The sequence below is a fragment of the Neofelis nebulosa genome, chromosome 9, assembly GCF_028018385.1.
Source record: "Neofelis nebulosa isolate mNeoNeb1 chromosome 9, mNeoNeb1.pri, whole genome shotgun sequence".
NCBI lineage: Eukaryota > Metazoa > Chordata > Mammalia > Carnivora > Felidae > Neofelis > Neofelis nebulosa.
In genome coordinates, this window is record NC_080790.1 from 88,990,875 (window position 1) to 89,005,243 (window position 14,369).

Consider the following 14,369-nt stretch of genomic DNA (forward strand, 5'->3'; position numbering starts at 1 on the left):
TAGGATCTTAAATTACATCTTTAGTGTATGTAAACTGATGCAGCAAATATGAAATGTAACACATCAGCCAGAAGACAGTAAATTTTTTTAAATGTTTATCTCTGAGAGAGAGAAAAAAAAGAATAAGTGGGGGAGGGACAGAGCGAGGGGGGCAGAGGCTCTAAAGCGAGCTCTGAGCTGACATCAGCAAGCTCTATGTGGGGCTTGCACTCAAAACCAGGTCATGATCTGAGCCAAAGTCGGATGTTCAACCAACTGAGCTACCCAGGTGCCCCGAAGACAGTAAATTTTAATGGATAGATTCTGTCATATTTTCTGTTCATATTTTCAAAGTACTCTTGAGCCTTCTTTAAACAAATCTCAGGAGAAAACTCACTAGTATTTGAACAGCATGAACAGTTTTTTTTCTTTCAATAGTATATTGAGTTTAGGAAACTGAAATATTCTTATACATTTAAAAGTGCAATGTAAAATTGTTGTAAGAGTACTGATTGGGTTGTTTGGTGTATTGGAGTATAACAATATAAGTATCTTACTATCTCATTTGCATTGATTCTGGTTAAATTAGTCTCAGTTCTGGCTTTGCAAGCTTCCCAGTCATCTGTAGAACATCTTTAGAAGAGTTCCAGGGAGTCTGATCTAGTGGGTGTCATCATAATATTGGCCTTGAGAAAACTTTACTGTGTTAATGGCAGGTATATCACAAAAAAGTAAAACACCAAAGCATATTCAGTCTTCTGAAGTCTTTCAGTGGCTGTTTAATCTTTATTAAGAGACAAAAATAGTCCTTTAAAAGTTTGCATAAAGTTACATTTTGAAGTAAGTAAATACATAGCGATAAAAACCACAATCTCTAGGGGCACTTGAGTGGCTCAGTCGGTTGAATGTCCGACTTCGGATCACGTCATGATCTCACAGGTTGTGAGTTTGAGCCCCACATAGGGCTCTGTTTTAAGATTTGGAAGCATATGGTAGTTATCAGATATTGAAAATAAACATTACTTGTGGTGTTTACTATTAAACATCAGCTGTTATAATAAAAAGAAATAGATATTATTAATTCAGTGTTAAAATATGAAGGAAATTTACCCTATCATAGTGTAATTCCTCTTTTTTCTTCCTTTGAAGCATTTGAATCCTACCTGATTCTAAATTTAGCAGCAATCTCTGGTCATTGAATTATTGTTCCCCCCCCATTTTTTTTTTCCAAATATCCATTTTTGTTCTTTTTTTTTTTTTGTAATTTATTGTCAAATTGGTTTCTATACAACACCCAGTGCTCATCCCAAAAGATGCCCTCCTCAATACCCATCACCCACCCTCCCCTCCCTCACACCCCCCATCAACCCTCAGTTTGTTCTCAGTTTTTCAACGTTTTTTTTTTTTGTTTTGTTTTTTGTTTTTATTTATTTATTTTTGGGACAGAGAGAGACAGAGCATGAACGGGGGAGGGGCAGAGAGAGAGGGAGACACAGAATCGGAAACAGGCTCCAGGCTCCGAGCCATCAGCCCAGAGCCTGACGCGGGGCTCGAACTCACAGACCGCGAGATCGTGACCTGGCTGAAGTCGGACGCTTAACCGACTGCGCCACCCAGGCGCCCCTGTTCTCAGTTTTTAAGAGTCTCTTATTCTTTGGCTCTCTCCCACTCTAACCTCTTTTTTATTTCCTTCCCCTCCCCCATGGGTTTCTGTTAAGTTTCTCAGGATCCACATAAGAGTGAAACCATATGGTATCTGTCTTTCTCTGTATGGCTTATTTCACTTAGCATAACACTCTCCAGTTCCATCCACGTTGCTACAAAGGGCCATATTTCATTCTTTCTCATTGCCACGTAGTACTCCATTGTGTATATAAACCACAATTTCTTTATCCATTCATCAGTTGATGGACATTTAGGCTCTTTCCATAATTTGGCTATTGAGAGTGCTGCTATAAACATTGGGGTACAAGTGCCCCTATGCATCAGTACTTCTGTATCCCTTGGGTAAATTCCTAGCAGTGCTACTGCTGGGTCATAGGGTAGGTCTATCTTTAATTTTTTGAGGAACCTCCACACTGTTTTCCAGAGCGGCTGCACCAGTTTGCATTCCCACCAACAGTTCAAGAGGGTTCCGTTTGTCCACATCCTCTCCAGCATCTATAGTCTCCTGGTTTGTTCATTTTGGCCACTCTAACTGGCATGAGGTGATACCTGAGTGTGGTTTTGATTTGTATTTCCCTGATGAAGAGCAACGTTGATCATCTTTTCATTTGCCTGTTAGCCATCCGGATGTCTTCTTTAGAGAAGTGTCTATTCATGTTTTCTGCCCATTTCTTCACGGGATTATTTGTTTTTCGGATGTGGAGTTGGGTGAGCTCTTTATAGCTTTTGGATACTAGCCCTTTGTCCAATATGTCATTTGCAAATATCTTTTCCCATTCTGTTGGTTGCCTTTTAGTTTTGTTGGTTGTTTCCTTTGCTGTGCAGAAGCTTTTTATCTTCATGAGGTCCCAGTAGTTCATTTTTGCTTTTAATTCCCTTGCCTTTGGAGATGTGTCAAGTAAGAGATTGCTACGGCTGAGGTCAGAGAGGTCTTTTCCTGCTTTCTCCTCTAGGGTTTTGATGGTTTCCTGTCTCACATTCAGGTCCTTTTTCCATTTTGAGTTTATTTTTGTGAATGGTGTAAGAAAGTGGTCTAGTTTCATCTTTCTGCATGTTGCTGTCCAGTTCTCCCAGCACCATTTGTTAAAGAGACTGTCTTTTTTCCATTGGATGTTCTTTCCTGCTTTGTCAAAGATTATTTGGCCATGCTTTTGTGAGTCTAGTTCTGGGGTTTGTATTCTATTGCATTGGTCTATGTGTCTGTTTTTGTGCTAATACCATGCTGTCTTGATGATTATAGCTTTGTAGTAGAGGCCAAAGTCTGGGATTGTGATGCCTCCTGCTTTGGTCTTCTTCAAAATTACTTTGGCTATTCGGGGTCATTTGTGGTTCCACATGAATTTTAGGATTGCTTGTTCTAGTTTCGAGAAGAATGCTGGTGAAATTTTGATTGGGATTGCATTGAATGTGTAGATAGCTTTGGGTAGTATTGACATTTTGACAATATTTATTCTTCCAATCCATGAGCACGAAATGTTTTTCCATTTCTTTATATCTTCTTCAATTTCCTTCATAAGCTTTCTATAGTTTTCAGCATACAGATCTTTTACATCTTTGGTTAAATTTATCCCTAGGTATTTTATGCTTCTTGGTGTAATTGTGAATGGGATCAGTTTCTTTATTTGTCTTTCTGTTGCTTCATTGTTAGTGTATAAGAATGCAACTGATTTCTGTACATTGATTTTGTATCCTGCAACTTTGCTGAATTCATGTATCAGGTCTAGCAGACTTTTGGTGGAGTCTATAGGATTTTCCATGTATAATATCATGTCATCTGCAAAAAGCGAAAGCTTGACTTCCTCTTTGCCAATTTTGATGTCTTTGATTTCCTTTTGTTGTCTGATTGCTGATGCTAGCACTTCCAACGGTATGTTAAACAGCAGCGGTGAGAGTGGACATCCCTGTTGTGTTCCTGATCTCAGGGAAAAAGCTCTCAGTTTTCCCCATTAAGGATGATGTTAACTGTGGGCTTTTCATAAATGGCTTTTATGATCTTTGAGTATGTTCCTTCTATCCCGACTTTCTCGAGGGTTTTTATTAAGAAAGGTTGCTGAATTTTGTCAAAGGCCTTTTCTGCATCGATTGACAGGATCATATGGTTCTTCTCTTTTCTTTTTAATGTGATGTATCATGTTGATTGATTTGTGAATGTTGAACCAGCCCTGCAGCCCAGGAATGAATCCCACTTGATCATGGTGAATAATTCTTTTTCTATGCTGTTGAATTCGATTTGCTAGTATCTTATTAAGAATTTTTGCATCCATATTCATCCAGGATATTGGCCTGTAGTTCTCTTTTTTTACTGGGTCTCTGTCTGGTTTAGGAATCAAAGTAATACTGGCTTCATAGAATGAGTCTGGAAGTTTTCCTTCCCTTTCTATTTTTTGGAATAGCTTGAGAAGGATAGGTATTATCTCTGCTTTAAACGTCTGGTAGAACTCCCCTGGGAAGCCATCTGGTCCTGGACTCTTATTTGTTGGGAGATTTTTGATGACTGATTCAATTTCTCTGCTGGTTATGGGTCTGTTCAAGCTTTCTATTTCCTCCTGATTGAGTTTTGGAAGTGTGGGTGTTTAGGAATTTGTCCATTTCTTCCAGGTTGTCCAGTTTGTTAGCATATAATTTTTCATAGTATTCCCTGATAATTGCTTGTATCTCTGAGGGACTGGTTGTAATAATTCCATTTTCATTCATGATTTTATCTATTTCGGTCATCTCCCTTTTCTTTTTGAGAAGCCTGGCTAGAGGTTTATCAATTTTGTTTATTTTTTCAAAAAAACCAACTCTTGGTTTCATTGATCTTCTCTACAGTTTTTTTAGATTCTATATTGTTTATTTCTGCTCTGATCTTTATTATTTCTCTTCTTCTGCTGGGTTTAGGCTGCCTTTGCTGTTCTGCTTCTATTTCTTTAGGTGTGCTGTTAGATTTTGTATTTGGGATTTTTCTTGTTTCTTGAGATAGGCCTGGATTGCAATGTATTTTCCTCTCAGGACTGCCTTTGCTGCATCCCAAAGCGTTTGGATTGTTGTATTTTCATTTTCGTTTGTTTCCATATATTTTTTAATTTCTTCTCTAATTGCCTGGTTGACCTATTCATTCTTTACTAGGGTGTTCTTTAACCTCCATGCTTTTGGAGGTTTTCCAGACTTTTTCCTGTGGTTGATTTCAAGCTTCATTGCATTGTGGTCTGAAAGTATGCATGGTATGATCTCAATTCTTGTATACTGTTTTGTGACCCAGTATGTGATCTATCTTGGAGAATGTTCCATGTGCACTCGAGAAGAAAGTATATTCTGTTGCTTTGGGATGCAGAGTTCTAAATATATCTGTCAAGTCCATCTGATCCAATGTATCATTCAGGGCCCTTGTTTCTTTATTGACCGTGTGTCTAGATGATCTATCCATTGCTGTAAGTGGAGTGTTAAAGTCCCCTGCAATTACCGCATCTTATCATTAAGGTTGCTTATGTTTGTAATTGTTTTATATATTTGCGGGCTCCCGTAGTTAGTGCTTAGACATTTATAATTGTTAGTTCTTCTTCATGAATAGACCCTGTAATTATTGTGTAATGCCCTTCTTCATCTCTTGTTACAGCCTTTAATTTAAAGTCTAGTTTGTCTGATATAAGTATGGCTACTCCAGCTTTCTTTTGACTTCCAGTAATATGATAGTTCTCCCTCCCCTCACTTTCTCTTTTTTTTGTTTTTAATTTTTTTTTTAACGTTTATTTATTTTTGAGACAGAGGGAGACAGAGCGTGAACAGGGGAGGGGCAGAGAGAGAGGGAGACACAGAATCTGAAACAGTCTCCAGGCTCTGAGCTGTCAGCACAGAGCCTGACGCGGGGCTCGAACTCACAGACCGTGAGATCATGACCTGAGCCGAAGTCGGACGTTTAACCGACTGAGCCACCCAGGCGCCCTCCTCCCCTCACTTTCAATCTGAAGGTGTCCTCTGGTCTAAAATGAGTCTCTTGTAGACAGCAAATAGATGGGTCTTGTTTTTTTATCCATTCTGATACCCTTTGTGTTTTGGTTGGCGCATTTAGCCCATTTACATTCAGTGTTATTATAGAAAGATATGGGTTTAGAGTCATTGTGATGTCTGTAGGTTTCATACTTGTAGCAATATCTCTGGTACTTTGTCTCACAGGATCCCCCTTAGGATCTCTTGTAGGGCTGGTTTAGTGGTGACGAATTCCTTCAGTTTTTGTTTGGGAAGACCTTTATCTCTCCTTCCATTCTGAATGACGGACTTGCTGGATAAAGGATTCTCGGCTGCATATTTTTCTGTTCATCACATTAAATATTTCCTCCCATTCCTTTCTGGCCTGCCTAGTTTCAGTAGAGAGATCGGTCACGAGTCTTATAGGTCTCCCTTTTTATGTTAGAGCACGTTTATCCCTAGCTGCTTTCAGAATTTTCTCTTTATCCTTGTATTTTGCCAGTTTCACTATGATATGTTGTGCAGAAGATCAATTCAAGTTACGTCTGAAGGGAGTTCTCTGTGCCTCTTGGATTTCAATGCTTTTTTCTCTCCCCATATCAGGGAAGTTCTCAGCTATGATTTCTTCAAGTACACCTTCAGCACCTTTCCCTCTCTCTTCCTCCTCTGGAATACCAATTATGCATAGATTATTTCTCTTTAGTGCATCACTTAGTTCTCTAATTCTCCCCTCATTCTCCTGGAATTTTTTCTCTCTCTTTTTCTCAGCTTCCTGTTTTGCCATAATTTTATCTTCTAGTTCACTTATTCTCTCCTCTGCCTCTTCAATCCGAGCTGTGGTCACCTCCATTTTATTTTGCAGCTCATTAATAGCATTTTTTAGCTCCTCCTGGCTGTTCCTTCGTCCCTTGATCTCTGTAGCAAGAGATTCTCTGTTGTCCTCTATACTGTTTTCAAGCCCAGCGATTAATTTCATGACTATTATTCTAAATTCACTTTCTGTTATATTGTTTAAATCCTTTTTGATCAGTTCGTTAGCTGTTGTTATTTCCTGGAGATTCTTTTGAGGGGAATTCTTCCGTTTTGTCATTTTGGATAGTCCCTGGAATCGTGCGGAACTGCAGGGCACTTCCCCTGTGCTGTCTTGAGTAACTTGCATTAGTAGGTGGGCAGCAGTCAGACCTGATGTCTGCCCCCAGCCCACTGCTGGGGCCACAGTCAGACTGGTGTGTGCCTTCTCTTCCCCTCTCCTAGGGGCGGGATTCACTGTGGGGTGGCGTGGCCCTTCTGGGCTACTTGCACACTGCCAGGTTTGTGGTGCTGGGGATCTGGTATATTAGCTGGGGTGGATCGGCAAGGTGCACAGGGGCGGGAGGGGCTGGCTCAGCTCGTTTATCCTTTGGTGATCTGCTTTGGGAGGGGCCCTGCGGCACTGGGAGGGAGTGAGACCCGACGGATGGATCCGCAGAAGCACAAAGTTGGGTGTTTGTGAGGTGCAAGCAAGTTCCCTGGCAGGAACTGGTTCCCTTTGGGATTTTGGCTGGGGGATGGGTGAGGGAGATGGCACTGGCGAGCGCCTCTGTTCCCAGCCAAGCTGAGCTCTGTTGTCCGGGACTCAACAACTCTCCCTCCTGTTGTCCTCCAGCCCTCCGGCTCTCGGAGCAGATGTTAAGTCCCACTTGCTGTCCGAACATACTCCATCCGGCCCCTCTGCTTTTGCAAGCCAGACTCGGGGCCTCTGCTTGGCTGGAGGGCTGCCCCTCCGCCCCGGCTCCCTCCTGCCAGTCCGTGTAGAGTGCACCGCCTCTCCACCCTTCTACCCTCTTCCGTGGGCCTCTCGTCTGCTCTTGGCTCCAGAGAATCCGTTCTGCTAGTCTTTTGGCGGTTTTCTGGGTTATTTAGTCAGGTGTAGGTGGAATCTAAGTGATCAGCAGGATGCGGTGAGCCCAGGGTCCTCCTACGCCGCCATCTTCCCCTCCTCAAATCTATTTTTTCCCTTTTGAATTTAAGTGATGGTATTTTCTTTTATTTTTTTTGATTACCAACTACACTCCTGACTGATAACAGCAGTTGATTTTATGTATTTTTTTTCAGCTGACTACCTGGCTCAGGCGTTTGATTCTCTGTGTTTAGACTTGAAGACAGATGAAGGAAAAATCTTGTTTTTGGAGTATCAAGCTGTTCCAGTAATACTAAATCATCTAAGAATATCCAGTAAAGGACTCCTCTCCAATGTCATTGATAGTTTGCTTCAGATGACAGTGGAATCTAGTAAGTTTTAAAGTTTTTAGATACACAAAGAAAGGACAGTAAGATTATTCTCCTCATGTGTTCTGAATGTATAACTCTACATAGACATACTGTATTTTATAATAGAAATGGTTTAATGTACTTTTGGCAGCTGTATAGTAGAGTCATTAATAACATTACTAGGAGTTATGTGTCTAGATTTCCACTAAGCACAATTTCCAATATTCAGTCGTTTCAGTTATATAGATATATTCTGCATTGTTAGTCATGTTTTCGAGCTTCTCTGTCTGTTCTCCCATCTAATCATTCTGACATATGTAACCCTGTATTCTCTGTTTGCTCAAAGGGAGTGAGATGTTCAAGTGTATCTCCATCTAAAGTGAGAGTAATGACAAAGCTACTCATTGCCTCTTCAACCTTACTGTTTTTGTTGGAGTTTGGGGGTTGGGGGAGCACTTATCTATATATATGGGTACTCTTTTTCATGCATATTTGTAACATTTGTAGTCTGTGGATTTATTTGACCTTTTTGGTTTTTATATTGGCATAACAAGTTCTTCAAACTTACTATTTTGATGGTTCCTAATTTAGCACTGATATATATGGGGATGTTGAACATAAATATTTTCATTTGCTTTTGTTGGTATTGCTCTTTGAACCTCAAGTAACCCCTTGACTTGTAACAAGCAACCATTTTGCCTCAGTAATTCTTTTTCACTTTAGTTTTTCCTCTTCCCTATTCCTTCTTCCTTCTACAGTACTTCTAAAAATGAAATGTTTATGCCTTTCAGAAGGTGGAAACTAAAACTGGAAAGCCATTGCCCAGTGTGGTAGTAAGCAGTCTGTGGAATTTGATGCTGCTTGTGGGCGAATTCCTAAGAGCTGGGTATAAACTATAGTTATATTTCTAACTAGGTACATTCAGTGTATGGCTTCACATTTTCAATTCACTTTGTATACTTTCTCATTTTTTCCTTTACAACATCCCTGTGAAGGGCCTGTATAGAAAAACTGAGGCCTGGAAAAATTAGGTAACTTGTCCATGGTTCCATAGTGAGACATAGGTAGGACTTAGACTTGAAACCAGGTCTGATTCTAGATGTAACAAGGTACAATTCTACTGTTGCACTGTGATTAGGTTTTCCAGAGGCTTTTTTCCTGCTGCAAAATGTCAAGTCTTCTCTGACATATTTAATATTTTTAGCCATTTTTGACTATTGGGTGTCTAGCTACCTAGATAAGTAATCTCAGGGTTTTGTATCTTGATTAACTAATGTAACGTATAGAGCAAAAAAGTGAAAAAGTCGTAAAATGAGACACAGCCACCCAAGATTACTTGTTTAAAGTGGGTAGATTTACAGTTAAGTTTCACAGGATTTTTCTTAATGAAGAGAATAAAAATTTTACCAGATGCAAATGTCTGTTTATTAGAAACAACTCTGTGTGAACATTTCTAACAGAGATGAAATCTTGCATCCAAAGGAAAACTAAATATAATTTTATGAAATAGTGGGCCTACTTGGGTAAAATGACTTTATGGCACTGTAACATTCATATTTGGAGAAATATAGTAGATAAAAAGTCAACAGATGTTCAGTTCATTCACTCATGTTTTCCTTTTTTCAAATTATTCTCAAATCCAGCGTTATCCTTTCTTGTTCAAATTGAGTAAATAAAGCAATTTCTTATGCGGAGTGCTAGAAAAACATGTCATTTTTAGTGATGGGAAACTGTTGGAAGGTTAGAAATGAGTAAACCTTTGGGGTGCCTGGGTGGCCTAGTTGGTTAGGCATTCGACTTCAGCTCTGGTTCATCTCATGGTTCATGGGTTCTAGCCCTGTGTTGGGCTCTGTGCCAATATGATGGCATATTTCAAGTGTTGTGTTTGCAGTACTTGCTGAACCTTATGGCTTCCTTCAGTGTCCATTTAGGGCTTTGGAGAAAGGCTGGAGGAAGGTGTCAGTGGACCAAGCTCTAGCCTGGGAGTACTCAAAGTGCTTAGTACTGGTTCTCTAACACAGGTTAGTATAGAAATAGTGTTCAAAACCTGTGTAGTAGTTGTCAAGTTACTAATTGTATGCCAAACTCAATAATAATTTAAAACATTTGGACTTGTGAGGTGCCTGGTTGGCTTAGGTCCATCCTAATTTCAGCTCAGGTCATGACCTCAGGGTTGGTGAGATTGAGTGCCGTGCTGGGCTCTGCGCTGACGGCGCTGTTGCAGAGCCTGCTTGGGATTCTCTCTCTCCCTCTCTCTGTCCCTCCCCTGCTTATGCAAAAATAAATAAATAAACATTTAAAAAATACATTTGGACCCTTATTTTGTATGTTTGTTTTATTTCATTTCTAGTGTTTTTTAATGGTATTGTAAAAAGATAAATTTTAATAGTTTATTTGAGCAAACACCAATTCTAGTGGGGAGCACCAAATCTGAAATGATTACATGTGCTCTGCCTATGGGGCCTAGGGCAGAGGTTTTAATAGAAAAGACAGGGAAACAAAACAAAAAAAATTATTTAATTGGTTTTAACTTAAATGTTTGCTTTGTTTGGGAAAATTTAGTTATTTGGCCGTGATGATAGTTTTTCTTGAGGTTCATTTTCCTAGATTTGAGAAAATCTAGTTGACTGTTGATGAGTAGTTTTTCTTGGGTTTTGTTTTCTTAGATTGAAGCACATTGACTGCTTTAGAATTTGATTTGTTTAGGTAAGGTACCATGAGAGCTCTTCAGTGTAATAGCCTCTTTGTTTAACTATTTTAAACCGTATTTTGTTAAAATGTGTTATATTCTCTGTGCTGGATTGGAAATCTCAGACTGGTGCTGACCCACAGTAATTTGAGGAGCAATAGGATACTCCATCTCTACTTGATATTTCATATTAAGCCACGATATAGTTTGTATTGCTATAGTTGATGGTTTTTCTCTTGTACCCTTGTGCTCTTCCCCCAGATTCATCTTTTCAGATACGAGAAATGTTATGCTATTTAAGTATTAACTGTTTTTTGAAAGCTGATAAAATGCATTTTTTAAAATCTAGATCTATTTTATTTAAAATTTTTAAATGTATGTTTATTTGTGAGAGAGAGAGAGCACAAGCCGGGGAGGGGCAGAGAGAGAGGGAGACACGGAATCTGAAGCATCTCCAGGCTCTGAGCTGTTAGCACAGAGGGGCTCAAACTCACAGACTGTGAGATCATGACCTGAGCCAAAGTCAAACACTTAACCGATTGAGCCACCCAGGCACCCCTAGATCTATTTTAAAATGCATTTCTTTGAGTATAAATTGAGATCGGTACATTGATTTACCTCAACACATGTTATGAATACTTTTTTTTTTTTTTTAAGATTGAGTGCTTCTGATAATATCTCTTTTGGGTGTGAGTGTATATCATATAATAACTTAGTAATGTTGCTTTTAGAAAATTACTTTGTGGTTTCTTTTTTCTTTTTCCTGTCAGTGGTTAAAAGCTATTATTCATTTACCTGGGTTTAGCTGGGTAAGAACTTGAGTCTTATTTTATTTCAAAGAATACTTTCCTTTTCTTGTCAGACTTAGTTTAAATAGAGGGATTTAAGTTTGTATTTGTATTATTTAGTTCACTCTGTTTTGTGGCTTAAAACTGCCTTGTCTAAGGTAATATGCTACCATTTAACACTTGAATGGCAATAATGTTTTTGAGTATATTTTGCAGATACTTTTTGAAGTTTATTTTTATTACAAAAATAATACAAAGTTGGAAAACTACAAGCTAGAAAAAAAGTCTTACTATCCAAAGATACCTACATTTACTTCATATGAATATTACTTTCTCTCTTTTTTTCTATGAATAATTTTTATGATGTTGGGTATTTCTTTTCTTTTTCATTGTTTAACATGGTTAAATTCTAGTGTACATTTAGTTGTATCAATCTCTGCTTATCTGTCTAAAATACCAAAATACAGGAAAATATTAGGGTATTTTGCAAAGAAATATACTTGCGTTCTGTTTAAATTGTGAATATGTGTAAAAAATATAATAAAGATAGCACAGAATTATCGAATACTTTGGACTATGCTACATGCATTAAATTTATTCTATGGATCTAGAAATTATGTGTTTATATTTTTTAGTTTGGTGCTATTTTTCATTGGCAGTTTGATTTTTCTTGATTTGGGCAATATTATTTCTTCCCTTCTTGCTGTCATTCTATTATGTTTTTATTCTTAAGGAGATAAAAGCAAGGGTAATTTCAATGAAATGATATATGTGATATTTCCAACAGTGTACCAACTTAGTATGCACACACCCATGTTTCTAGTCATGAATCCCTCATGCATATAACCTGTTTTCTCCGTTACAAGCTTTCAAATGAAAGAATGTTCTCTATAACAAAACACCATGGGAAGATTTGTTTTTAATAACTGAAGAATATATAATAATTTTTTAAGTCTAAAAGAATTTGACACCCCTCTTAATTCCACCACCTTGATAACACATAGTTTGCATATTGCCTGATATGTGTTTTTTTACATAGTTGCAATCATAATATGCATACTTTGTTTTATAAGAAGTGCATATTGATTATAGAAAGATTAGAAAATACAGATTTATTTCATTCAACAAATATCTGTCTGTAGACTGCACATTTATCCCTGGCACTGAGTGGGGCACTTAGGGATACAGCAGAGAACAAGATAAGTAAGTCCCTGTCAACGTGGAACTTCTTGTCTACTTGACTTTTGTCAAATTCCTGGTATACTTGGGATGATAATAATACTACTATCATAGAATTATAAAAATGGTAAGTGAGTTAGCCATGCAGAGGTTCGGGAAACTATTCTAGGGATCAGGAACCGCTAGAGTAAAGACGTTAGGGTAGATATTAGTTATTAGGTATGATTTTCAAGACACAGCAGGGAAGTCAGTGTAGCTGAAGGAGAGTAGTAGAAGAATCAGAAGATGGGGTCTGGCACTTGTTCAGAAGGGCCTTGTTGCCCATTAGTGAGACGTGGGGACTTTCATTCCTCTGGGAATATCCTGGGTGGCTCATTTGGTTAAGTGTCTGTTAGTTTCAGCTAAGGTCATGATCTTACAGTTTGTGAGATCAAGCCTTGTATAAGGCCCTGTGCTGACAGCATGGGGCCTGCTTGATATTCTCTCTTCTTTTCTCTCTGCATCCCTGCCCCCCAATAAATAAATAAACTTAAAAATTAAAAAAACCAGAACTCCTGAAGCTTTCCCTTTCTATTCCACTTTGTTGAATGTCATATTATGAACCTTTTTTGGGTATATTTCTGCATAGCCCTTATTTTTGCTTATTTTCATTATATTCATGTACTATGTATTTATGTAATACTCATTTATTATTGTTACCATTTATTAAGACATTTCTTGTGGGAAGTTTGTATGAAATTTGATAAGAAAATCAATTCATTGGTCTTCCATCCCACCGTCAAAGAGCTTTCAAGTAGTTTGTGGCCAGCCCCATGAGGGATATGTGGCACAGGGAACTAACCTAGTAGACCCTTGCATGACCTTTTGAAGTCTACTTAAGAGTCAGTTGATGTTCACATGTAGCTCTACATATGATAGTGGTCTCTGAATGCTGTCAGATTTATAGCTATAAGTTGCATAATTGCTTTAATGATGTTTCCATTTCCTAGTCTGACACTATAAGAGAATCTTTTTTTTTTCTTTTTTTTAGATCTAAGCCTGGATTTCCTAGTGTAACGCTAGATGACAATGAGCCCTTTTTTGGTCAGGTTTAGGTTTATTTTATATATAGCCTGTCTTGAGGAAACTTGTTTCAATATTTTGTGACAACAAAAGAAACCAGTGTCTATGTTAGGGAGTAAAATCCCACCTGCCAATTAGTATGATAGAGGAAGCCAAGAAGAAATCAAATAAATAATTAAATGTACAGATAATGAATATACTATTTTTATTTATTTATTTTTTAATAAAAGTTCTCTGGGTATTTAACTTAAGGATTTTTTTCAACACTGCATTTATTGTTTAAAAGAAAACACATTCACATAGCTAATCATTTCAAAGGTACAAAAGTGAAAAGTCTTCTTTTCCTTCCTTTGAGAAAGCAATTTAACTAGCTTTTTCCAAATTATTTCATAGGTGTACCATGTCTCTCTACATACACACACACATGCCAGTTCTTACTCCTTCATTTTTTTCAAAATAATGTTAGCATACTATATGTGTTATGAAAAATACATCTTAGAGATCTTGTATTAGTACATAAAGAGTTTCTTCAATGAAAACTTATTCATTTAAGATGACCATTGATAGATGTGTTAACCTTAAAAAATAAAACTACCTGGGGCGCCTGGGTGGCGCAGTCGGTTAAGCGTCCAACTTCAGCCAGGTCACGATCTCGCGGTCCGTGAGTTCGAGCCCCGCGTCAGGCTCTGGGCTGATGGCTCAGAGCCTGGAGCCTGTTTCCGATTCTGTGTCTCCCTCTCTCTCTGTCCCTCCCCCGTTCATGCTCTGTCTCTCTCTGTCCCAAAAATAAATAAAAAACGTTGAAAAAAAAA

At 38.3% G+C, this 14,369-nt stretch overlaps 1 protein-coding gene across 11 annotated transcripts in view; it reads left to right on the top strand.

The window, feature by feature from the left end:
* CCDC138 (coiled-coil domain containing 138) overlaps nucleotides 1-14,369 on the top strand; it is a 134,857-nt gene that overhangs the window by 84,187 nt on the left and 36,301 nt on the right. For 9 of the 11 annotated variants that reach the window (XM_058684613.1, XM_058684611.1, XM_058684618.1 and 6 more), the window contains one exon: nucleotides 7,684-7,860. The exons of the other annotated variants lie outside the window; for them this stretch is intronic. In XM_058684613.1, coding sequence (XP_058540596.1) covers nucleotides 7,684-7,860 — 177 coding nt within the window. The remainder of the gene's footprint in view (nucleotides 1-7,683; nucleotides 7,861-14,369) is intronic. 11 annotated transcript variants of the gene reach the window in all.